At 45.0% G+C, this 24,946-nt stretch overlaps 1 protein-coding gene across 1 annotated transcript in view; it reads right to left on the bottom strand.

Annotated features, from left to right (window-relative positions):
* The window catches only part of fig4a (FIG4 phosphoinositide 5-phosphatase a), a 30,941-nt gene extending 6,000 nt beyond the window's left edge, over nucleotides 1-24,941 (bottom strand). The window contains exons 1-21 of the mRNA XM_061812047.1: nucleotides 24,769-24,941; nucleotides 24,567-24,667; nucleotides 22,842-22,940; nucleotides 22,080-22,203; nucleotides 20,628-20,784; nucleotides 20,489-20,539; nucleotides 19,761-19,915; nucleotides 19,540-19,668; nucleotides 19,108-19,208; nucleotides 18,200-18,362; nucleotides 15,791-15,888; nucleotides 11,460-11,593; nucleotides 10,992-11,108; nucleotides 9,749-9,794; nucleotides 9,327-9,475; nucleotides 8,083-8,249; nucleotides 5,609-5,747; nucleotides 4,903-4,961; nucleotides 3,555-3,702; nucleotides 3,404-3,487; nucleotides 2,674-2,857 (exon numbers count right to left, since the gene is read on the bottom strand). Coding sequence (XP_061668031.1) covers nucleotides 2,674-2,857; nucleotides 3,404-3,487; nucleotides 3,555-3,702; nucleotides 4,903-4,961; nucleotides 5,609-5,747; nucleotides 8,083-8,249; nucleotides 9,327-9,475; nucleotides 9,749-9,794; nucleotides 10,992-11,108; nucleotides 11,460-11,593; nucleotides 15,791-15,888; nucleotides 18,200-18,362; nucleotides 19,108-19,208; nucleotides 19,540-19,668; nucleotides 19,761-19,915; nucleotides 20,489-20,539; nucleotides 20,628-20,784; nucleotides 22,080-22,203; nucleotides 22,842-22,940; nucleotides 24,567-24,629 — 2,367 coding nt within the window. The 5' untranslated portion in view covers nucleotides 24,630-24,667; nucleotides 24,769-24,941. The remainder of the gene's footprint in view (nucleotides 1-2,673; nucleotides 2,858-3,403; nucleotides 3,488-3,554; nucleotides 3,703-4,902; nucleotides 4,962-5,608; nucleotides 5,748-8,082; nucleotides 8,250-9,326; nucleotides 9,476-9,748; nucleotides 9,795-10,991; nucleotides 11,109-11,459; nucleotides 11,594-15,790; nucleotides 15,889-18,199; nucleotides 18,363-19,107; nucleotides 19,209-19,539; nucleotides 19,669-19,760; nucleotides 19,916-20,488; nucleotides 20,540-20,627; nucleotides 20,785-22,079; nucleotides 22,204-22,841; nucleotides 22,941-24,566; nucleotides 24,668-24,768) is intronic.
* Between the last annotated feature and the right edge of the window lie 5 nt (nucleotides 24,942-24,946).

The following is a 24,946-nucleotide window of genomic DNA, read 5'->3' as shown; positions in this document are numbered from 1 at the left end:
CACTCGAGCTGCATCCAAAGCTCGCATGTATCACAAATTTGGGCTTTTAATGCACAGGGTGGAAAAAAATGACAACACGACAGCAGCTAACTTTGGAAAAACTCCCAATTTGACGTACGTAAACGTTAAGGTAGGTACCTTAACCTGGACAATATTTCCTTGTGACCTTCTGACCTTTACACACGTTAATAACCCATTCGTGATTTTCACACAGTGTATCAAAATATTGAAGTGTTTTAATCTGAAGCCATAATTTGGTATCAGGAGATGATAACTCAACGGTCAAAGTTAGCAGTTACATTTTTGGGACGAGATTAGTAAAGTTATCACATAACTTGAGCATAAACGAAAAAGAAGTGTTATTTCTTTGATTGTGGCCTGTTGGGAGACTTTTATCTCAATAAGGCAAAAAATTGCCACCCTGCCCATGAATGGGTTAACGCTAAGATGTCAATTTATTTCATCCTTGTATGACAGTTCTGAATGTTAAAATGTCCTTCCAAATGATTTTCTGATGGCGACAGCACTTCCTGCGGGGACATTTTCCAAAAATCCGCCCCAACGGCGGGATCGTTTCCCACCCGCGCAGGAAAACACGGCAAACTTTTACTAAAAGTTACGACCGAGACTCTTTCAACGTCTCGAGACCGAGAAGTCCGCTTATGTAACAGCGCTCCGAAAGCCATCGCCCGACCCGGCGCCGGCGCTATTATTCTTCCAGACTGTTTTGCTGCCGCGCCACCGAAAAATGCTTAACATAATGCCTTCGATTTTTACTGTATTTGTATTGATCGGCGCCGCGAGGGGAGGGGGGTGTTCTCGGACCGAGTCCAGACAACTGCAGCTGTGAACACACACACACCCCAAATCCTCAAAACACACGGGAGCGCACACACCTGCGCGGCCGCAAATCCGTCCATGCGAGTATGGGCTCACGTATGGCCGGCGCCGAGGCGGAATATGAAACGTGTAATTACCAGGCAAACGCAGTAATGATCTGACGTTTAAATATTTCAACAGCATTATGTACTTCACACCATTGTGAAAGTGGGAGGAGTGGGACACACACACAAGAGACACGTGTGCGTCGAGGTGGGAAGGGCGGGTGCGGTGGTGGTGGTGTGGTGTGGTGTGGGGGGGGGGGAATTGTCCGTGGCCAAAACGTGAGTCGAAAACCAAGTGGGGAGGGGGGGGGTCAGAAATGAGAAAAGTGAGAAAATTTATGCCAGTATAAAAAGTCTTTGAATCCAGAAGCGAAGCTCAAAATGGTTCAAATTATTCGAAGGTAGATTTAAAAAATAATACAAATAAAGCGCCTCTGTGGAGTCTTAAGTCTGTAAAAAATCTTTTCAATTTCTAAAGAATAATTTCAGAATCATTTTGTTCTTTTTTCGGGGTCTACTCGTGATGCCTACCACATTTGCTGCTATTAGGTGTAAATTGGCTTTTGGGGGCTGAATTTCCATTTGAAAAAAAAAACCCAATAATAATCGGGGGTCATTTTTAATATGGAAAAGCCTAAGAAACGGAAAACTGCAGGATGGCACTCGTGCCGGGCGACGCTTGACGCCTTCGTCGCACAGGACGAGAGCGAAGTCACAGACGGACCACTCGCGTCTGGAGGGCACCGCTGATCTTTGGCTGCCGCTTCGGGACGTGAACGGCGCACTGCGGGGAAGGACAATTCGCTTTCTCCTCAATTTCTCGGTGGGTTTCACTTCACCTGCTGCCAACAATCCGGGTCAGGGGCGGACGTAAAAGTGTCAGTCGGAGTCCGCTGGGGCGGGAACCACACACAGTTCCAGTGATAAAGGCGTCTTCTGACAAGTCAAAGGAGCTCACGCTACAAACGATGCACTTTGTCATAAACGCTCAACTTTATCTTCGTGTCAGGGTACAGTGACCCCCCACCCCCCCCCCCCAAATTCCGCATCAGTACAGACAACGAGGCGCTCGAATGCGGCCACGCTACCCCAAAGCCCTTGTTCACATGCTGTCTAATAAGAATTTCATATTTCCCACCCCTCTTCACTCTTTCTCCATGTGACGTGCGAGCACACATGGCCAATGGGAAGATGCACGGATGGCGAGCTATCAGACCGCACGTCACAATTGCGCAGGATGACGGCGCTTGAGTTTTTATACAGTGGGGGACAGGCGAGTTGTCATTCAGCCCCATTTTAGCCACTGCCCCCCCCCCCCCAAAAAAAAAACCCCAGAAAAAACAAAATGTTGAAAAAACAGTTTAGAGCTCGCGCTCCAAAATTGTAATTCTTCAAATTCATCCTCAAATGTGTATAACCTCTTTTGAAATAAACCTCTAAATACACTTTTTGTCATGTCATGCCATTATCCAAGCCGCTTATCCCCACAAGGATTGCGGGAAAGCTGAAGCCTATCCCTGCTAGCTTCGGAAGAAGGGCGGACTACAACCTGAACTGGTCGCCAGTCAGTCGCAGGGCAGACATCGACATCGTCACTGAGCGGGAATCGTACCGCTACACCATCAGTGACTCTCCTTAAATATACTTTATATAGTCTGGAAACATAATTTTAAAGTCATTGTTCATCTCAGGGTAAGCGTGAAACCCAGGATCGCAACCTTTTTGTGAGAATTATGTTTTTATGCGCTTTCAATACTTATTTTGTGGGTGCGCGAGGACCACATCTTACCTCTTGTGCGGAATCCACCCACAGTTTGACCGGGGTCGAGCGCTGCGAGACGGAGGCGTCGTCGTCGCGGTCCTCCTCGGAGTCGTCCTCCGACGAGCTGGAAATGGCCTCCTCGCTGGGCGGAGGGGGCGCGCTGGCCGCCGTCTTCCGCTGGACTAGCGTCTCCTCCTTGCTGCTCTTGTTGCTAAAGAAGAGAGCACGTTTCATCACGTTTAAGGGGGAGAGCCACGCGTCGACTTATGATACCAAAAAGAAAACAAAAATGTGGTTCATATGTGAAACGTCAACAGAGTGCCGCACAAGCAATTAGTCAAACTAATCAGTCGGTGGCGAGACTGAAAACTAATCTGCTGGCGTTTTCAAAGTTGATTAACTCTCGGAGTCATTTTTCACGCAGGTTGTCTGGCAGTTTTTGAAAAGAGATTAGGAGGGAGACGTATCCATCACGTACCCCAAACGCTGAACTGACAGATTCTTTTCGCCTCGGATGTCATACAAAGTATAGACGCGGGCCGCCGTAGGCGAGCACATTGGACCCCACCGGGCACCCGTAGAAGTACCATCAAAGTTCAACCGGGGGGACTGGAGTCTTTACACTTACCAAATGCCGCCTTCTGTGGCCTCTTGGTGTTAAGAAACTACGTTGAAGTGAGTTTGAAGATGCTCAAGAGGAACTTTTCAGGATAAGAAAAAAAACTGCACAAACGGCAGGAAAGAGGCAGAGACTCACCCGAGGACCGATTTCGCCGTCTCCTCCGGTTTGCGGACCGTGAACGGGCTGGGATCCACTCCCACCGTTTTGGGCATGAACTCCCTTCAGTAAGAGAGGTGTGGGTTCAGCCTCGACCGCAAGAGCACCGGAAGGCGGCGCCGCGCCTCACCTGGCCGAGTTGGTCATGGCTTTGCAGAAGGTGTCGTCGAAGGAGGTGAGCTCGTAGGGTCTGAAGAACTCCGTGTAGATGTCGATGCTCTCGTCAAAGCGGTTCACGCGTTTCACCGACAACTTCTTCATGGTTTCGTCACACGGGACTGGAAGCCAGCCGGAGAGCAATTACATTGACTTAATATCCTTGATGAACAGCTCAAAGGTCGACCGACCAGTTCCTGAATGGCTGGGGCGCACTCGGAGAAGAACTTACTCGGAACATTTTCCGCACAACTAACGTCTGACCTTTCTGCGCACTTGTAGCCCATCTTTGGCATACGAATAGGATGAAGTACATGTCACTAGTAGGCGTTATAGCTCCACTGGTAAGGTCCAGGAGGTCACTAGTGCGTGCCACCTGCCTTCTGGTCAGACCTAGTAGCACTATTAGTGGAGCATAGTCATTTACGAGTAAATCTTAAGTGTGAACTAACACGGCAAAAGTGGCACTAGAAGTGGAAAAAAACATTACTAGTTGGACACCGCTTTACTAGTACTAGTCCCGTCAAGTACGCTCAATCACCTTATTAGTGAGCAGCCTACTACTACTACTACTACTACTACTACGTGGACCTGTAGATGTATTTTGAGGAGATTGAATAAATGCTGAACTGGCTTTTCATACATTCAAATTCACATATGATAAAGGAAAAAAAAAAATGAAATGCAATTTTGTAGATTTTGGAATTCAATTGGTAGCTTTACTTGTTTAATTTGTTCCGTGACCAACCTTTTAACATACTCCTGTGTATATGAAATATACATTCCATATTGAAATCAATTGAAAAACCCCTATTCAATTCTACCCCCCACCAAAAAAAAATAGAGGAAATATTTCCCTATTGTACAAAAACATAAGAAAACACTAAAAACAATGTAAATAAAATGCTTCTATCAGGTGTTATCATAAAATACAACATGCTGTTATCACTAAATTCTAAAATGATTGACACTTTATTCTTGCCAAATGACACGTTTTTACTTAAAATATTATTTTCATGAAATAACTTCAACCTCATAGCATTGTTGTAAAGTTATCCATTTTTTTCCTCAGAATAATATATTAATGAATAAATGTGAATGAATAAAACAATTAATTCATAGTATTAATATTATTTTTCTTGTAAAATGATGACTTTTCAGAATATTATGATTCTTGTACAATTTTTCACCTAAAACTACTGCTCCTCTAATTTTTAGACATTTCTGACAGCGACATTTCCGCGACATGACTTTTGACTCCGGAAGAGTCAACGGTTGCCCTCCTTCCATTTTCTTATTGCTATAAAATGATCCGGCGTTACCTTCGTCGAAGGCGATCGGGAGGTAGGACAAGACTCCCTCTGACCACCACAGCGTGTAGCTGAGAAAGAAAGAAAGTCACAACACACAAATGCTGAAAAGTAAAAAGCGCGACACTTACGGTAACCCAGATAACAAAATTGGCCCCCGGCAGGAACACGTACCCGCACAACTCCCGACGCATCCTTCATTTTAGTCTGTGTGAGCAATTTTCTGTGAATGCGCACTTTGTGTGCGTGTGCGTGTTTGTGCGACTAAAACGCAGTCAGTTGTGACCGCGTAATTTCTGGGAATAAAGGCTGAGGTGCCGCGGCCGCTTCAGGACAGATGCGCCGGCCCGTAGCGGGAAACTGGGTCTGCTTTCACGTAAGACCACCGCGTCGCGTGCAAACAAAACAGTTTGTTGTGTACGAGCACACGCGCATGGGAAAAATGGAAGTCATCGTGGAAATGGGACTTTGTCCTACTTATCATATTGGCAAAGAAGAGGAAAATAAAAGCTTGTAATAATAGCCAGGATGCGCTGTACAGGAAATGGAGAGATGGATGGAAAAATAATGGTGAACTGAATTTGTCTTTTTTTTTCCATCAATGTAATGCTTTATTTATTTATTAAGTTACTTGAACTTAAGCGTAACCACTTTTTTTTTTTTTTGATTTGCAAAATTCTTGTAATGTAAAAATGTATTCCGGTAAATTTGGCTGTACCTGCGTCTGTCCACCGGGAGCGCCATCGTGCTCTTCTGATGCAGGTAGAAGTCGGTCGGCAAGTCCCACAGGTGCGGCCTGGACTCGGCCGGCTGGTACACTTGCAGGAACAAGTTGATGGCGTCCTGTCTGTCGGCGTCTGCAAGACACAATGTGCGGATTTTAGCCAGAATTCTAAACTTTTTGCTCGTTTAGAGTCAGGCAGAACGGCACAGACTGAAAAAAAAAATCATTACATTTGCAAACGCGGTAAAGTTATGCCACTTCCAAAGTGAACAAGATTTTGAATGTGGTTGTAAAATAAGAACGAAAAAAAAAAAACGGAACAGGGCCAGACATAAGTCAGTATTTTAGGAAAATATATCAAAATATTACTGGAGTAAAACCTCCAAGATAAAGCTGCAATATGAGGGGAAAAAAATGAACATCACAAAAAGTACATTTTACAAGAATAGTAGCTGAAATAATTGATGAAAATCTTGCAAAACAAATAATTTCACCATTTATATTCAGAGTTAACAGTGTTAGTATGACTTAATATGTGAAAAAAAAAACATTTACGGCGGAAAACCTAATTTTACAAAAATATAAAAGAAGTATGAAGTTGTTATACCACGAAAAGTCGCAATATTGAGGGAAAGACGTTCACAGTTTTAAAAGAAAACGAAAGTTTTGATTCTTTCAAGGATAAGTCAAAAGTTACCAAAACAAAATTTTCACAGCATTGACTTCAAAAATAAAAGCATTCCAGCAAGATGACACATTTTGTTGTGATGCTGAAAATCTATTGTACTTTATTCTTATCAAGTTGCCCTCTTTTCTCCTGCAAAAAAAGAAAAACGTATATAAAGGATTTTTCACATAACATATGATCCAAAAATGTTATGCAAACCCTGGCAATTGACTTGAAAGTAGGCCAGAATCCGTTTTCCACGTCTGAAAGGAATCAACGTGGGCGAAGTTCAGCCTGATAAGGCATCAAAATGCAATCACGAGTAAATGTCGAAAATGACTGCGTGGCGCTAAAATAGGGCACGACGCCAGCCTGGCTCCCTTGACATTTACGCTCTGAAAAGAAGTTCCGTAGCCTCCCCTGCTCCCGACGGCCATTTGCTCAAAACAGAGCCGCCGCCGCCGACGACGAGAGCGACGAGTGAGCGAGGAACGGGCCAGACCTCGCCGTGTCAAGTGGGCCTGCCGCCGCCGCCGTCTTGCCTTCTGACACCGACTGAATCACTTGTGCGCAATTATGCAGACACAATGCAGCTGACAAATTGAGGTCGGGATCGAAATGGAAGGCGCGGCCGAGACCCGGCAGACAAGGAGCCTTCCAATCAGCTTGAGGAGGATTCCACTTTGCGCCGCCGTGTCATGCCAATATCACGTGTGTGGACGCTGGATGAGTTACTCAAGCGTGAGCAAGAAATGCCGCCACTCGATTGGAATGCAAAGGGGCGCAAAGGAGAAAGTCGAGCGGGGCTCAGCCACCTTTTTGAGGCCGAGGGCGACTTCGTGAGCACCGATCGTATGAAGGGCTACGTGACCCGTTTGCGGCAAATTTCAGACTCAGTTCATTTCACGTACATAAAACTTAAATTGTCATAAATGACATTACAGGTATTTTAAAATTTTAATTCACGTAAGCAAGTCAGATTCAGAATTTGAAGCACAAATAATAGTAACTTATATGGTCCTCGCGGGCCACCATTCGCCCGCGAGCACCGCGTTGGTGACCCCTGTTGTAGCCAAAGTTTTTTTTTTTTTTCTTTAAGGAATCCAAACAGCCTCCCTATCGGAATATCAGTTGTTTTTTTAAGTTTTAGTTCATTTTATTTCTCTCATTCAATAATTAAATTATTACAACGCCATAACGCCCTTATATGGTCCTCACGGGCTACCATTTGCCCGCGAGCACCACGTTGGTGACCCCTGTTGTAGCCAAAGTTTTTTTTTTTTTTTTAAGGAATCCAAACAGCCTCCCTATCGGAATATCAGTTGTTTTTTTTAAGTTTTAGTTCATTTTATTTCTCTCATTCAACAATTAAATTATTACAACGCCATAACGCCCTTATATGGTCCTCACGGGCTACCATTTGCCCGCGGGCACCGCGTTGGTGACCCCTGTTGTGGAGAAGGGATGTTTTTTTTTTTTTTTAAAGTTCTTCATTTTATTTATCTCATTGAATAATTAAATTAATACAATACCATAACTATGTTCTGCATTATGAGTAATCACAAAACCATAACAGTAATTATTACAATTATAATATAATTAATTAGATTAATGATTATTAATGCTATATTAATTATAATTAATTAATATAATATATACATTTCTATATATTCTATATAGAATACAATTAATATGTAATTCATTATCTTGATGATTATTGGACATTTGCAGGCCCGTCTGTGGCTTTTCAAAAGAAAACGTGACCGCAACGAGACGCCAACCGGAAAGGACCTCCCCTCACCTGAGAACGCGTTGCTGTAGTAGCGCGACAGCGTCTGCATGATGTCTTTGGAGTGCTGAGTCCACGGCGCGATCTTCCGGTAGGTCTTGACCCGGTGCACCAGCTGCGAGCCGCCGTACTGCAGCGAAAGCGTGTCGCCGTGGTCCTCGTACAGCTCCTCAAACAACCTGAAACACGCAAAAAGGAGCAATTTTCACGAGCGCTTCCTTCCTGGAAACTATTGTGGGGAGGGGCTAGAACAAAATTCTGCTGGTCGGTAGGAACGCATAATATTACGTGTGCAGAAAGGAGAAAAATAAAAGCACACCAACATCAAAAACCTCATCCTAATTGTGAAAAAAGATTGGATGGACTCTTTTGCGGACTGCTTTGCTTCCTCGGGGCCTGGACCGCATTGCTGTCAAAGGACAAATTATTGTTGAATTTTAATAAAACATTTTGCAGGACAACTCAAGACCATCTCAATAGAGGTTAGGTGATTCAAAGGAAATCACACCATGCACAGACATGATTGAATAACTTCAAAAGATGGAAAAAAAAAAAAAACTTCACCTTCCACCTTCTGGAGTAGCCCGCTGAGTCCTGTCCTTAAAGAAACAATTCAAGCAGAAATACAGGAAAGCCCAAAGGATTCACATCCTTTTAGTTGCTCCTGAACATAACATGGTCACGTGAACGGTTGCCACGGCGCTCTAAAGCGGCCACGCCAGCTATCGACTCGCTGGCTGTCACATCAGACTTTTTCCCCCTGACTTTGACATGGTTTCAATATTTGTCACAAGGGTATAACGCATTCATATATATTTATATGTACTATACTACATATACTCACTATCATTCACTTGACAAGGTATTTGAACCTACAGTACGCTTTTGGCTTCATTCTGCGCAGCAACAAAAGGACTCGTTTAAAACATACCACTAATGACCACAGTAAATATGTAAAAAAATTTTAAACCATTACATACAGTATTTCCCAGAAGCGGTTTATCGAGGGTCCACATCAGAGGACGTCTGCTGAAAACAACAGAAACAAACTTGCGCTGCTTTAGGGGAAATTTGAAAAGTGTTATGGATTATGTGATTAAAGCTGCTGCGCATACTTTGCAGCTACTAATCGGGGATTCTTATGAATGGAAAAAGGCTGAATTAGCAACGTTTGTCCGGGCATATTGTATTGACATTCCGACGCAGGCCATTTGTTTGTTACTTTCAAAGGCAGCGATGGACACAAGGAGCCTAACCTCACACAGTCGGTGTCAAACTGGAGCTTCGGCTTGTCGATCATTCCAAGTGCGTAGAGTTGGTAGGCCAGGGCGCACTTGCCCACCATGAATTGGGCGGTGTTGGTCCGGTCCAGACAGTCCACGCAGTTGGTCCGGAGCACGCCGGTCTGGAAACGTGTCATGTGGAACACGTGTTGGTGACTTTCGGGGTTTTTAAACACCAGAGAGATTTGGCCGTCACGTGACTCAAATCACGCCACACAGGGTTTAACCTTTCAACATTTTTATTGAGTAGATACTGAATGCAAACGCACCAGGAACTGAAACGGGAAGAATGTCACTTTTGGGAATTTCATATGCACAAAGCAGCAAAAGACACACATTGAGTGGAAACGTTCTCCTTTGTGGTAAGCAGAACTGCAACGTGACTTTCGACTAACCTGCACGCGTCCACTGGCTGAGATGCTTCCGCCCAAGTCTCCCCATCTATGGGAAAATAATCAAGTTAGAACTGAATATACGTGATTTGGGACCGACTCAAAACTAACTGGGGTACTACTAGTACTGATCCGGATGGTGGTATTCAGTGTAAAAAGTGATTTACATAATCGAAACTCCTGCAGTATTTATTGCATACCCGTTAACTTGGATGATTCAAATGTATTCATTTATATTTCTTTCCTTCATGAATTCAATTGTAGTATTTATTGTAAATTAAATAAGATTTGCAAATCAAACTATTTGAAGAGAAACTATTTTATATGGACAATTTAACTTTTTGAAATACTTCATTTCCAAAAAAAAAAAACGGTGGCCTCACAGTTCTGAGGACCCGGGTTCGATCCCGGCCCCGCCTGTGTGGAGTTTGCATGTTCGCCCCCGCGCCAGCGTGGCTTTTCTCCGGGTGGGCACTCCGGTTTCCTCCCACATCCCAAAAAACACGCAAGATTAAATGGACACTCAAAATTGCCCGTAGGTGTGTTTGTGAGTGTGGCTGTTTGTCTCGATGTGCCCTGCGATTGGCTGGCAACCAGTTCTGGGTGTACCCTGCCTCATGAGGATAAGCGGTTTAGAAAATGGATGGATGGATACAAAAAAAAAAAAAAAATTCACAGCTGTCAGTTTTGAAAACCAAAACGTGGCCGTTGAGCACCAACGTTTCACCGCCACTGCTTTAAATGCAGAAGCATTTTTTTTTTTTTTTTTTCAGCAGTAAATTAAGTCTCGCGGCGTTGAGTTGAGTGAAGGACGCGGCTAATGAATGCGCCTATAGCGCGCGCACGGTCTTTGCGTTATGTAACACAACAAAAGTGATTAACGCGCGCGGGTCATGGCGAAGACCGGCGCCCGCTGCACGAGGGGCCAATCTGCTCGGCTCGTTACGGGGAACATTGGCGGCGACGCGACCGCCGCTGGACCTCATTTCCATGAAGAATAGAAAAATGCCGAGAAAACAAAGTGCTAATCAATGTATTATTTGCAATATGGAAGGATGTACATTGATGGCTAGAGAGGGGGAAGTTTTCCACGGTGAAAACAAACAACACGCTCCATTTCACTTGAACAATGCTTAGTGGGGTCACCGGGCTCAGAAGTTACAGCTGGAAGATTGACGTCAACAGGGAGTCAGGTTTTCTGTTTTCTTTTTCCTTACTCGAAATAATAAAATAAAGAGAGTGTCACCTTTCGTCCGGGTGGAGTGTGTGACAGTAGAAGTCCGATCGGTTCACAAAAAAGCCGGTACGCTTCACCACATTCTCCGCGATCATACTCAGACGGTCCAGAACGTTGCACAGTTTACTGGAGGACACAAGGCAAACATGTGCGGAAAATTAAACCTACTCTGCATGCTTCCAATCAAGCAAATATGTATTATCACAGCACAGTTGATGGAACAGCGTCATAAAATTTCATGCAGACCAGCAATTACATTTGTGAAATGATTGTCAACATAAATGATGGCACCAAAATTGACATTGCATCGTTTTAGCCCATTGACAAGGACGAAATAGCAATAAATAAAAGCAAAAACTCATTTGAAAAGTAAAAAAAAACAAACAAACAAACTGCAAATCCATAAAGAATGAATCCAAAATCCATCCATAAGAATAATGTAAGACTGCTGTGGTACTGCTTGGGTTTGCTTCCGACCTCTTGGTGTAGCGGGCCATGTCCCACGCGATGTACTCGATTCCGTGCTGCGACGGCAGGAACTGGTTGAGGTTAATGACGGCGGGATGGAGCTCCTCACTTAGAATCTTCTCGTGCTTCCTTTTTTCTCGTTTCTGCCACACAACAAAAGACGCGCACGTCACATGTACTCCATGCACCACTAAAAAGGAGTATCGCGGCCTCACCGGACGCATCGACGCGCCTTTGCAATCGCGTTCCCGTGGCGTCAAAAGGTCCCTTGAGCAAACGGCGAGACGGGGATCAGACGCACGTTCGCCGTCGCGCATTCGGCCGTCATGTCGTCTCCGTGCGGAGAAGCAATCGCGACGGTCCGCAAAGGGTTAGACGTGGGGCGCACGAATAAGACGAGTACTTGATGTGAAATTATATAGTAAAAGTAGGCCTTCATTTTAAAAGCAACATTGACCATATTCCATGCATTACCATGTTCTACCTTTTTCTGTTATTTGTTTATACTTTTTCATAAATGAAACTCCCATTTTACAAAACTCCATTAAATTAATACATCATGTTGGCGAGGAGCTAAGTTTAGTCTGGGTTGTTGGTAGAAGTTAAAAAGTTTTTGCTGCCTGCACAAATACAAGTAGACTACCTGCGCATGTTCCCATCAAATCATCTGGAAGCCATTTTTATTTTATTGTTTTACACAATGTGAAAATGTTTTGAGAACATGCTTTGTGGCATATTTACAGTTCAAACCAGGGGTGTCAAACAAATTTTTCTCGCGGGCGACATTGTTGTTCCGGTTTGCCTCAGACGGCCGTTATGACTATGGAACAAAAATATTTAACCATCAATTTATGAACTAGTTTTGGAATCAGAAATCAAGGGTCATTTGTTTTTCAAATATTCACGTTTGCTTCTACTATCTCAAATGTATCATTTGTGATATACGACTCTTTGGAATTTTGGTACAGATTTTTACAAGAATCATGGAAATTGACACTTTAGATTTGGCTTTGCGGGCCACATAAAATCATGCGGCGGGCCAGATCTCCCCCCCCCCGGGCCTAGAGTTTGACACCTGTGGTTGAAACTCTCAAGGTAGGAAATTAGAAGAGCTTTTTGTCCGCACGCCCTGCAAAAAGTGGGGAAAGAAAAGCAGTTTCAATTTGGTACGTAGTTGCTTATGTTCATAGAGGCCAATAATACAGTACAGTACACGTCTTGTACATGTGCCGCAGTGCGCACTGAAGCGTCGTTAGGACATTACCGGCACATCTTATTCCCACACACAGCGTATGCCAATCATGTGTAATTTATGACACGCTCGATTAGGGCCGTCGGTTCCACGCACTGCTCTCGTCACACACCTCGTGGGTCGCTCGTCCCGGCCGTCGAGACCACATGACCGAAGGCTCGGCTGCATTATTGAACGGATCACATGTACCCCTCGCGCGTCTCCCAAGGTTAAGAGCTATTGCATTATGCAGGTGGCCACGTCTACACGTATGCACGCAAGACAAAGAACGGCGGCGGGGGGAAGAAGAAGAAACAACACATCATCTAGAGGCACACCGAGAGGCAATTAAATGTGCACACGCGCTTGACAAAGCACATCCGGTGAGTCCGGATCGGCGCAGAAACGTTACACAGCAAATAATGAAGTCCTGCAGAGCAAAAGCTCGGGACGCGCACATTTATTGACACAAACGATTTTATTGATTCATTTGAATTAAATGTAGGGAGGAGTTATTTGATGGACGGCTGGCACGAATAACATGGCGGCTGGATGACGAAAGCACAGCCAGTGGCGCCAATGCAGCTTTCCGGTCGCTTTATTTACGGACATTTACGACGCAAAAACAATAAAGAACCAAGCAGTGAATTTAACCCCACAGAATATTTTGTTCAGTCTTTGTAGCATTTTTTTTTTTTCCATTATTTGTTTAAACACCAGTTACTTGACCAAAATGTGGAGATAGGAAGCTTCTCGTGAAAATAAATACTGCAAGGCCAGGCAGAGCAGTAACTTTGATGCTCATATTTTTGGATTTTGCACAGCTCAAATTTCAAAAGAATGACGACAGGACTGGAGATGAACGTTAGCGGCTTGTCTTCCACTACAGGAACTGCGTTACCAGTACTTCTTTTATACTAGGCCCGTAACATAGCATACGTACTGGTCCTGAATCATTACCGTCCTGTCAGCAGGAGCGGAAATATTTTTTCATTGTTATGCATACTCAAGAACGAAGTACGTCGCCCAAAAACATGGCGCTCATTGTTAAATTGCAAAAGCAGTCACTAACAAGACACGACGGAACTCTTTCACCCAACGTAGGCGCATGCTGGCACATGCAGTTTGACAGTTCATATTGCTGCTCATTAACGGAAATTGAAGGATTCTGTAGATGACAAAAGTCATCCACAAAAGTTGGACTGAGCTAAATCTGTCCTGCAGAAAAACTGAGAAAAAGCGCTCGCGAACCAGCCGTTTTCCCACCAAGTACCCAAAGCAGCAGCCACACTTGGTAACAACAAAAAAAGCCACGTGTGACCATCCCCAGAGGAAAAACTCTGAACAGAGATCCAAATCTGAAGACTCCGTGACCAAGATTTTCAATTCAAGGCAGCCTTTTACATTCAAGGTGAAAGCCGAGACCGTTTGCTTCCATTTCCCTTTTGTGGATGACAAGGACCTGGGTTACTGAGAAGCTACACAGACATTTTGACAAAAGATTTTTCCCTTTTCTTTTTTTTTTTTTTCTTTTCTATGGAAGTTGATGCAAGTTATTGTTCGGGGGAAATATATTTTCAGACCCTGTTTCTGTTTCAGGAGAACTAAAGCAAATGCATTTCCTTTTTCTACAAGCAAGGAGATTTTTCTTCCCCCCCCCTCATTTTTTAAAGGCCATAACGCCAAGCCCAATTACAAAGAAAACCAGCCCAGCTTCTGTGTAACACATCGCATTGCACTTGTTATTTTGCACCGGCGTCCTTTGGAAGTCACTCAAAGGAAGAGACTAAATGAACACATCCGCAAGTGCTCATTAAAGCAGCCGGCAGACAAAACGGGATTCACATGCAGGGCAATGTGAACGCTTCGCCTTCCTCCGAAGCCGCAACAGGGCGGCGTAGGATGAGCCTTTGTGAGATGGACTGTCGTGATTTCACGGCTAATTGCCCATTATTTCATCTGTCCGTCTGTCTATGGGTGTAAAGCGCAAAAACATTGTGTACGGGTAGAGGGTCCACTACCGTTAATCCCCAGTTGGGGTGGGGTGGGGGTGGGGGGGGGGAAATCACATGGCCGCAGCTTGTGTGGATCACGGAGGTCTGTGATTGGTTCGCCCCGCGCTCACGGTCGTCCCCCCCCGCCACAGACAACGTGAGCGTGAAACCCGCGCGGCAGAGATGCGCACGCTCCCCATTGTGCCAGGCAATGCGGCGCAACACAAATGAGCGATTGCCGCGTGAGGCCGACGTGACAAAGAAAGACCGCGGCGCGTGTTTTCAGACTCCATTTGAGAGTGGATTGCAAAGCAAGGTGGAGACACACAAAGGTGCGTTGGAGACTGGCGACTTGCTTACAAATTGACTGCTGATTACGTTTTCAGAGTTCCTCGCGCTTTCTATCGTTCTGTGTACCGGTCGATCCAATCAGTGGTCTCAAACAAATCCCATTCACGAAGGCAAGGAGATCGTGGCAAGGATAGTTTAAAGACTAGCAGACCACTTCCTGATTTAATTCAGCAGTCTGAGCATTTATTTGTTGCATTAATTGAGCATTTTGTCCCAGAAAACAGATAAATCAATTTCCACAATCCGATCACTGATGTGCTGGAGCCAATTCCAACAGACTTCCAGCGAGAGGCGGGGGGTGCGCCATCAACCGGTTTCGTGGGCGCACATACACACAAAAAACCATTCCCACTTACGTTCATGCCTCAAAACGGGGGTCTTCAGTTACGCTAATGCAACGACATCGCCAGGTACGAGAGGGTGTGTACACTTATGCAAAAACATTGTTGCACAGGTCAAAAGTTTTGAAATGGTTTCTCTTGTTTTTGTGCTTGAACGGGGGTGTGGAGACTTTTGATTTCAAAGAACTATTTATTTAAGCCTTTGGTGCATAACTCTGACCCAGTGTGGTAAAACCAGCGCACCCAATTTGTGTACTTTAAGATCACTGAGAATGTACAAACGCTTCAAATAAATCCAAACAAACCCAAAATGTATACGCCTTGCTTGATTCCATGGAAGTCAAGGCCACATCCTGCCAGAGTCCTGCAGGCTCAAGGGGCTCCTCTCAAAGGTTCGGTGAAGGATAGTCAAAAATAGCCCACCTTGACCAAGTTGAGGATGATAATGGGCGAGCCAAAGCGCTGCAGCATCTGGTCGAAGTGAAGGCCGGCGACGTGCGCGTACGGGTCCGCTTGGTCCACTGCGAGAGACGATCGAGACAAGCGCAGCAGCTTGAGACAATTCAAGGCAAACTTTCAAACCAGCTAGGCTAAAGTTTCAAAGTTAGACAAATTCAGCCACTTGACGTGACTGACACAAAATGTCGAGGACGGACAAAAACGTTTAAGGACCCGCGCCTGGAACTGAACAGGAAGTCAGCCATCTTACTTTACGCAGTCAATTTGGTTGAATTCAAGGGTTGACAGGAAGTTTAAAGAATGTATCCATCCATCATATCATATTTTCTTTTTCTAAAGGGCTCGGCCTTTATCGGATTGTGGCTGGCATTTGACATTGCATCTGTCAATCAAAACAAGACCTTTCCGGTCACAAAAGTCTTTGCGATGACGAGACGTGAAAAAAAAAGTAACAAAACGTGCAAAAATTCCAGCTTTGGCTGAGCACTGATTGAGAGCTTATGTTTACGTTGTTAAGCGTGTCATAATTGGAGTGTGCCTCCGCTTCTCACTTGTGTTCCAGATCTCTCTTAAAGAGAATCCCAACGATAGCATTTTTCACGAGACCCGAGCGGAAGGTGCATGTCAAACTATGTAAGCCTCCCTCACAGTCGCGACGTAGTCACGAACGCAACTTATTGTCGGGGCCGTGAGCGGTGTTGCATTCAGGACCCGAATTGACCAAGTACTTAAGTGGTAAATGTTTCATCGGCATTTGCCAGTTGGTTGCGTACGCTTTACTGCATCCTGGGAGACTCAAGTCACAAGTGGAGTGTAGAGCGATCCTGTGCCACCATAGTCAAGTCACGGCTTTGTTCACGTTTCCAAGTTTTGCTTCGTATTCATCGGACCTCGTTGCACGTTTTTGGACCTTGCCTCAAGCCTCACGTTTTTGTGCCTCGGACTTCGGACCTTCTTTCAAGATTATTGACTTGGAGTTTTTGCCACGCGTTTTTTGTACTTCCGCCTTTTTGGACTGCCAAGCTGTGTTCGACCTCTTCCTGAAATAAAACCCAATCTTAAGATCACGCCCTTGCCTCGGAGTCCTGCATTTGGGTCCGCCCCCGTGCCGCTGGCACGCGACAACTTCTAAGGGACATCCTTACGCAAGAAAAGAATCTCGTCGTATTAGATGGGCCTGTCTGCTCAAACATCATTGACCCAGATTCCGCAAATAGCAGCCATTTGACCTAAATAATCGTCCCCGTTAGTCGAAGGCGATTGGATCAATTCACCCGCCCTTTATTGTGTGTGCTCAAGAAAACGCCAAGCCGTGGCGACGCAAACGTTCGCGTGCCTGTGGACCGACGTAATGGCCGGCTGGAGATGCAAGACTGGTATCAAGTGGACACTTAAAGATCCAACTTGTAACTTTATTCACTTGGAAACATGGTGAGGGGTCGACGGACGACACAGGCGTATAACCAGTTGCTCGTGTCCAAATTGCAGGCGAGTTCTAGTGGTGTTCGAATTTGGTGGTTCCACTGTGTAGATGACATGAGCTGTACTGCATAATAAAAGAATTGAATTAACTCTGACATTTGGAGCCCGGGAAAGGACAAAAAGCACACGGGCGCATGCAATGTAACAAGATGTCAGCCGGCAAAGTCATCTCAGGATGACGAGGTAAGTCGTTTTCTTCCCCCCCAGCGGCCGGTTTGCACAAAAGTCAACCAAGGATGTGTGCAGCCCCTGCTTTTTGCGTCAAGATGGGGATGCCCTGCCCGACGTCGGGCCTTGGCCTCAACAATTCTCCGGTTCTGTTTTAATGGCTTTGCTGTTCCAGGAGGGAAGATGGTCGGTGAATTTAACAGTGTTAGAAGAATATCATGAGAGGAACTGCAAAGGAGTACGCACTGCGCACTTCAAAACACTTCACTGGTGTTTTCAAACTGCATGAAAAGACACAGAGAAAAAATTATGACGAGCTTAACATCCACTTGTCTCACTCTGGTTCAAATTATCCAGTTTCGGAGGGCGATATGATCGCAGAGTATTGCACAACAATCGCCCCGCCCAGCAATTATTTTTCCTCGCAAAAAGTGACAAGCAACCAATCTGGCGACTTTTGTCGCGTCACCGCAGACTTTCGGAGACGTGGGGACTCCATCCGGAGGTGATGTTCACTCCTCTGCAAGTGAACAGGGCTTGTGCAAAGCTGTCGCGGGCTAATTTAACCATACACACGCACTTTTGTTTTCAACATATTAACAACATTTTTCACAATGATGCAGTGCAATTACACACCACTGGAAACAACAACCACACTAATAAATAGTTTGCTACATTTGTCCAGTTTGCGTTGGCAATATTCAATAACGCAAGTGGGCTTACGTCGTATCGGGGGCTTGGGCATCATGGTGGAAATGTCCTGTGACCAGTAGAGCGGGACCGAGCCTCGCGTTTGCACGTACGAGGAGTAACTTCCCACCGCGAACGACATCACGGACGCGTCCTGGACGATCTGCTCCGTCTCCACTTCGTTGGCCACGTCCCCCTGCATGAGCGCGACACACAAATGGGTCTCCGCGTGTCAACAAATCTTCATCGGTAGACTACAACATCCATTTATCGTATCGACAAATAATTCACACTTACAAGCAAAGCAATGGTCCATGTAAAATTTTCATTGAAGTTAAAAGGCATGTTTTTGAAACGTGAAAAGGAAGACGGATAATCTGTACGGGAAAGCTAACAATCGAATCCTGAACCAAAGAAACTGCAAGGCAGACGTGCAAAACACTTGTCAAATGTGCAGCCCAGACTGCAAAAATAAAAAACAAAAACTTTCCATATTAAAAAGAAAGAACGCGCACTCAGACGCATCACATGACACTGACAGGATCATTCATACAGCGGCAACATCACTAACAAGCCCCGATGGAAACGTCTTGGAAGACGCACTAACCTCAGAACTCATTTCTCCATTCCTGCTTCCAAGGTCAACAACAACGTGCGAGCGTTATTTTCAAAGTGAAAAATGCGGTAAAAAAATTAAATAAATACTGTTGAAATGACTAAAATTTCTATCACTTTGAATAAGAATAAAAGAGAAGCAACACGGACAAAAGTGCTCGGTCCTCCCACGGGCGGCGACACTCAGCCATACTCGAGGAAGGGCCCGCGGGTCAAAGGAAACAAACCCCTCCCACCCCCCGCGGTTGACAACATGACTCATTCCAAACAAGCCGGGCCGGACCGGGGCCCGTTTGTGCCCGGTCGCCCTCGCAACCGGTTCGTACCTCGCAGTTGGCTCCTCTTTTCAGGAAGCGGGTTCCGGCAAATTTGCTGGAGCGCCTGGCGATGAGGGTGATGTGTACCGGGCGGCCGTAGATTAGCAGCTCTGAGTCAGAGCGAGGTGAAGGAGGCATATCACACTCTCAGCCACTTGTGGACTTTTGACATAGAACAGAGACAAATAGGCTGCGGTGGAATATCGAATATGAGATGGGCAGGGAAATCAGACGGGTGAACAGACCAATTACTAAATCACGGGTCGGCAACCTTTAACGCATAAAGAGCCGTGTCGACCATTTCGACGGGTCAAAATATGCCGCATTTACGAAATCAATGAACTGCTGCTTTTATTTCTGCCTAGTCACATGCAGCCAAGACAAATGCCGTCTGTCATTGTGGCGACATTGATTGAAATACAAAGAGCGTCAAAAGGATACTGGACTGGCCACAAAAGCCGTGGATGACATACATCAGCCAGTCCGGGTGCACGACGTCCTTGACGCGCACCAGCAAGTTCGCGTTCCACACGTACTTGTAGTACGGCTCTGCGCGCACGCCGTAAACCACTGCGGAAAAAAGCAGGAATACAGACGGATGCAAACAAACCACAAGAAGCAGTTGCGGGGAGAGGAGGGGCGGGACGCCGACCCCGACCCACCTTGCGTGGGCAAGCCCTCGTCTTCGAATATGTCGAAGCTGTCCTGTTTGCTGCGCGCGTTCGCCTCGTCCTCGGCGGCCGACGACCAAAAGTCGTAAGGCCTCTGGAGCAGCGTCAGGTTGTGCTGCAGAGAATGACTCAGGTCGTAGCTGTAGCTGCGGAGTGATCACCACAAGGAAGAAAACCAAAGAAGAAGAGACCTTGGAGAGTCAACAAGACGTGAAGCTATCAAGGCAAATGCAACGATGCTGTTTGTTTGTTTCCGCAGTGCAATCAAAATATTTGTGGCTCAATGTGAAGTGTCGCAAAAAAAAAAAAAAAAAAAAAAAATAGCGAGAAGCAAATGCCAAAAAATATAACCCGTTTTGAAGTTTAAAAAACATTGAGTGGCGCATCAAGAGCTCGTTCTTTCTAAATTTGTCCCACAACATAACAGGAGAGTAAAATGTGCTGAACAACAACAAAAAGATGTCAACTTTAGATGCAGCCCTCCTCGCTCTGCTGGCATTCCCTCGACTAACAATGAGGCACTCTAAAGGCCTTTCCCCGCGTGACATGCGCACACCCGCAGACGAACACGAGGCGCTCTAAAGCGGCCCCGGCGACCTGGAGGGACGACGCATTGTTGGCGTGTAAGGATAGCTAGCTAGCTAGCTAGCTACACATTCCACAACAAGCCACTGAATTCACTTTAAATATATTGATGGAAAAAAAGAATAATGAATTACCTGAAGTAAAAGTTACTGGATAGGTCCATGTTTTGAAAGATTCGTACATATCTGGGGTAGGATTGAAAGATCCATTAAGTAAAGGATTACAAACGTGAAGTGCATTGATTTTTTTTCGGAGCGACCCAAACGGTCGTACCTGGCCTCGTCGGGGTGCGCCACGCGGACCGAGTCGTTGGGGATGTAGATCATGCTCGTGTCTTCGATTTTGTAAACCGAGTGGCCCCCGATGTCGGCCATTTTTCTGCGTTTGGTGATCAGCACCACGTAGTAGCCCTCGAGGAAGCGTACGAAGCCTGCCAGAGAACACGAGAGCAAAATTGTTCCGCGGAAATGACACTTTTTGGCAAAACGGGCGGCGCCGCTAAAAGATGGCTATAAATAACAAGAGCCGGTACCGGCAGGATACGCTATGTGACCCACTGACTTTTTGTCAAAGAGCAGCTTGAGACATAAAAAGCCAAAAGGGCACAGACAGTGGGGGGGGGTTAAAGCAAATGTCAGAGTGTGTCTGTGTATAATGGGTCACAGGGGAGACAAGTGGATGAAAAATATACGGCATGACAAGGAGCCAAAGTCATTTGCCATCTGCAACCACTCTGCCAAAATCGTCCAATTTCACTTTTCATTTCACAAAATGTGCGACAAATCAGGGATTTCTGTGGCCGAACTATTTGTTGCATTTCCACGAGGGACAGTGAAGATGCTGCCACCTGCTTCCATTTACATTTCCTTGCTTATGTTTTCCAGGTTGAAACGATACTAAATAAATTGGATTTCATATGGTATTAAAAAGGGAGGAATAAATAGTTAGATAAAACCAAGACAGACTTGAGTTTATCGCCCGTTGAAGCCGATTTTGACTCTGATGTCACACTTGAGTGTAAAACAACAAAAAACCGTTTCTCGGGGTGGAGCCATTTTATTTTGAAAGGCCATAGTCACATGATTCTGCTCTGTTTTGAGATTTTACTGCAGATTTGTGGGTAAGAAGTGAGGAACAGAAGCAGAGCAAGAATTGACGGAGGGAGACATTTACAGTGTTCAAAAGTGGTACGAGCCCCCCCCCCCAATTGGCTACCGGTATATCATGTGGATACACTGGAACATTTTTTTTGTTTGTTTTTAAACTGAATGTGGGCAGATGTTTGGGTAAATACAAATTGGTTCTTCTTCTAAATGGCGAACATTGTTGAAATCCAAATGACTGCTACGAAGCCCTCCAAAGATGTCACCTAGCAACACCCATGCACGATTCCTTCGCAACAGAGATAAATGAACCCTCTCGCGGTTGCTTAGATATAACCACGGCCTTTTATCTGAGCAAATATCTTCTGCTGGATGTATATGCACGCGTTAAACAAATGTAGGTCACGAGAAGAACGCGATAATGCAACGCGGAGATGGCATTTATAGAAAGCCGTTCCGCTATCTGCGGTTTGCCGCCAGTGACATTTCTCGGAAGGCCGCGTTGGTCGATGAGACGCCGCACAAGCGCCAACGTCGCGCCGCCAACGAGAACGTGCTGGCGTCTGCGTTGACGCCGTCGTTGCGCAAGAGCGTGACCGGAGAGCAGAGGGACGGCACGTACCCACGATGCCGACGGCCGACACCGCCCGAGACAGCCCCGACGGGCCCTTCTGGGCCATCTTTGTGCGGTTTCCCAAGTCCAGCCGACCCAGCAACTCGCGCACCTCTTGCTGGTTGTACACATGCTACGAGATAAAAAAAAAAAAAAAAAAAAAACAAATGTAAAAGAAAATGAAAACATTTTCATAGGATTTAGGAGATTATCTTTCGTAAATGTACTTCCACTGACACTGTCCATGACATGTACTGTCTCATTAAATATTTTATTTTTGAATCCCTCCTTTTTCTGTACCGCTTATCATTATAATGCATGAAAAAAAAACATTTTTTCCACTCAATGAGGAAAAAATGAGGTTTCAGTACACCTTTTATATGACATACAAGCTCTTGCGTTAGCCATATTAATCTACCTCCACTATAATAATAATAATAAAATAGCCCCCTCGAGCACAGTTTGTCAATTACACTGTACGCGTGCAAAATTAGTGCCGAGAATGGTATTGTGGGGTGATGAGTAGTTCCTGGAAAATACTTCTTCATAACAATCATCATCATCATCATCCTCATTACCTAACATTATTAGAAACAAATCGATTCCCAGCTCGTAAAAGGCCGCAGTGAGCTCACAAGTCATCAGCCAGGCTGTCGCGCGCGTACTTGACTGGGGAGAGACTCGCACAATGTAGCCCCCCTGGGAAATCGGGGGCTATATTGTATTACATAAGAAGCGTATTCCATTAGCGCTGCCCTAATGCGAGCTCACCTTATCGTCGATGATGACCAGGTCCTTGGGTTCTGTACGGTCAATCTTCAGCACTCTGTGTTTGGTCTGAGCCTGGTTGCTCCCCACCAAAAAATACCTCTGCAAAGGGGGGAACAATCAAAAAAAGACCGTCACGTCTATTAACGTCGATTTTGCAGTTTTTGTAGGCACATCATTCCCTTGGCAAGGTTTGCCAATCACTTTGGCGCAGAGTTGCAAAATCGCGGCCTGGCGGGAGCTTTTTCTATCCCCGACTACAGTTTTGAGAAACTTTATGACTTTCGAGCACTGCTGCATGTAGCAGTACATTGACCGATATGTTTTGTTTTATTTTTCAGGGCTGATAGCGATACCAATCAGTCAGGGAGGCCCATAACTGATATTTGGTGCTGCTTTTAAGTTGCAGTAAAAGGCAAAACATTGGCATAGAAATTTTGAACAGCTTTATCAGAGGCATGACATTTTAAAGTTGTTGTTGTTGTTGTTTTTTTTTTAATCCAGACTAAAATTATAACAAAAAGGAGCTCACAGACAAAGCAGCATTTCTTGAGATTAAATGAATACTCAAGTAAATGAACATCTCCCAAAAGTTTCAACATAATTGAAATCTTAATCTTGCATTTATCTTTGTTTTAAGTATAAACTACTACCAAAACTCCAGAGATTAGCCAGGGTCGGCAACACCTCTGATCAAGTTAACTGCAAATTTAAATACTACAAATGGTTGCCAAAAATAGAGCCTGTTGGAAGTTGCTGTCATTTCATTTATTTGCATCACTGCTGTTGATTTGCGTCACCGCACGATTGGACACTTTCAAATACTGGAGGATTCTCTGCATTATCTGCACAAAAGTGGTTGTATTAGTATTACCACACTATTGCTTAATGTACTTCCAGTTGATTCCAGCAGAGTGCTGTCATAAGCTTGTGGAAGTTAACCCAAAACTTTTGACCCAAGTCATGCAGTTCAAAGAGAATGCTACTCCATACGAAGGACGTGTATGTAAACTTTTGACCTTGAAGAAAATAACAAATAAGAAATCCTCTCTCGTTATTGTGGAAATTAACAAAATGAAATAATTTTGGTGATCCAGACTGAGCTGAAACAGCAGAGGTTGAGTCTGATTTGACTTCAGACAGTCAGACAAAAAAAAAAATGGATGTTCTTGCACAAACTTTTGGCCTTAAGTGTATCTTTCAGGTTACACTAACTTTATTGTCAGATGTGATATAAATGTAATATACCACAAATAGCATCCTCTCGGACCTGTGGCGCTACAATAGACTAAAAAGGTTTAAATAAATTAACAAAATATGAATAAACTGGCTTGTCTAAAATATGTACATTGTGCCTTATACCATTGACAATTTGTCTAAGTTAACACGAACAGCAATTCCTATATCGAGTACGACCACATACATAGATACGTGGTTTATATCCTAAATCCTGCACAAGCTTGTGCTGCCATCTAAAGTCCACATCAGGGTAGACCTCCAGTCGCCCTTCAGGCATCCCCGGAATTGTGAATTTACTTGCAGCAAAGACGTAGTCAAAGTGTACACAACGCAATTTACTCCGCGTTTAAGACACAGAATCGGGTGTTTGAGCAGCTATTTCCACATTGGACAGAAGCGAATCACTCTTCACATAAGCGAGTTTTGCTATTGAGTGTGGAATTGCGAACGAGTTAAGAGTGATAATTGTGAGAGATCTGAGGGTCTTACGGCTCTCGTCTCGTACAGAACCATCCTCTGGAGCCCACTGATGACAGCTGCAGACTGGGGCATGTTTGAGCCACAAAAACTCAGCGCAGACAACAGAATGACTGCAAAGGGAACGCAGGCAAATCACATTGGACTCAATGACTTCCTGTCCTGGCGCTCGCAATTTGAACGACTTTGTGTGACAAATAAATTCATGACTCACCGTCGAACACGTCAGCAGCGACAGCCGCTCGTCTATAAACAGACGCCGCCGATTGACATTTCCTCCCCTCCCGGGTTGGCTATTTGATATTAACTGCTTAAATGGCAACAATAAAAATGCGTTTTGAAAAAGTCAGAGTGTTTGGCTAGCACATGGGAGAGCGCTGTCACGTGAATTT

This window comes from Syngnathoides biaculeatus, chromosome 23 (genome assembly GCF_019802595.1).
Source record: "Syngnathoides biaculeatus isolate LvHL_M chromosome 23, ASM1980259v1, whole genome shotgun sequence".
Lineage (NCBI taxonomy): Eukaryota > Metazoa > Chordata > Actinopteri > Syngnathiformes > Syngnathidae > Syngnathoides > Syngnathoides biaculeatus.
Note: the sequence above shows the minus strand (reverse complement) of the source record. Positions and strands in the feature narration are given on the sequence as shown.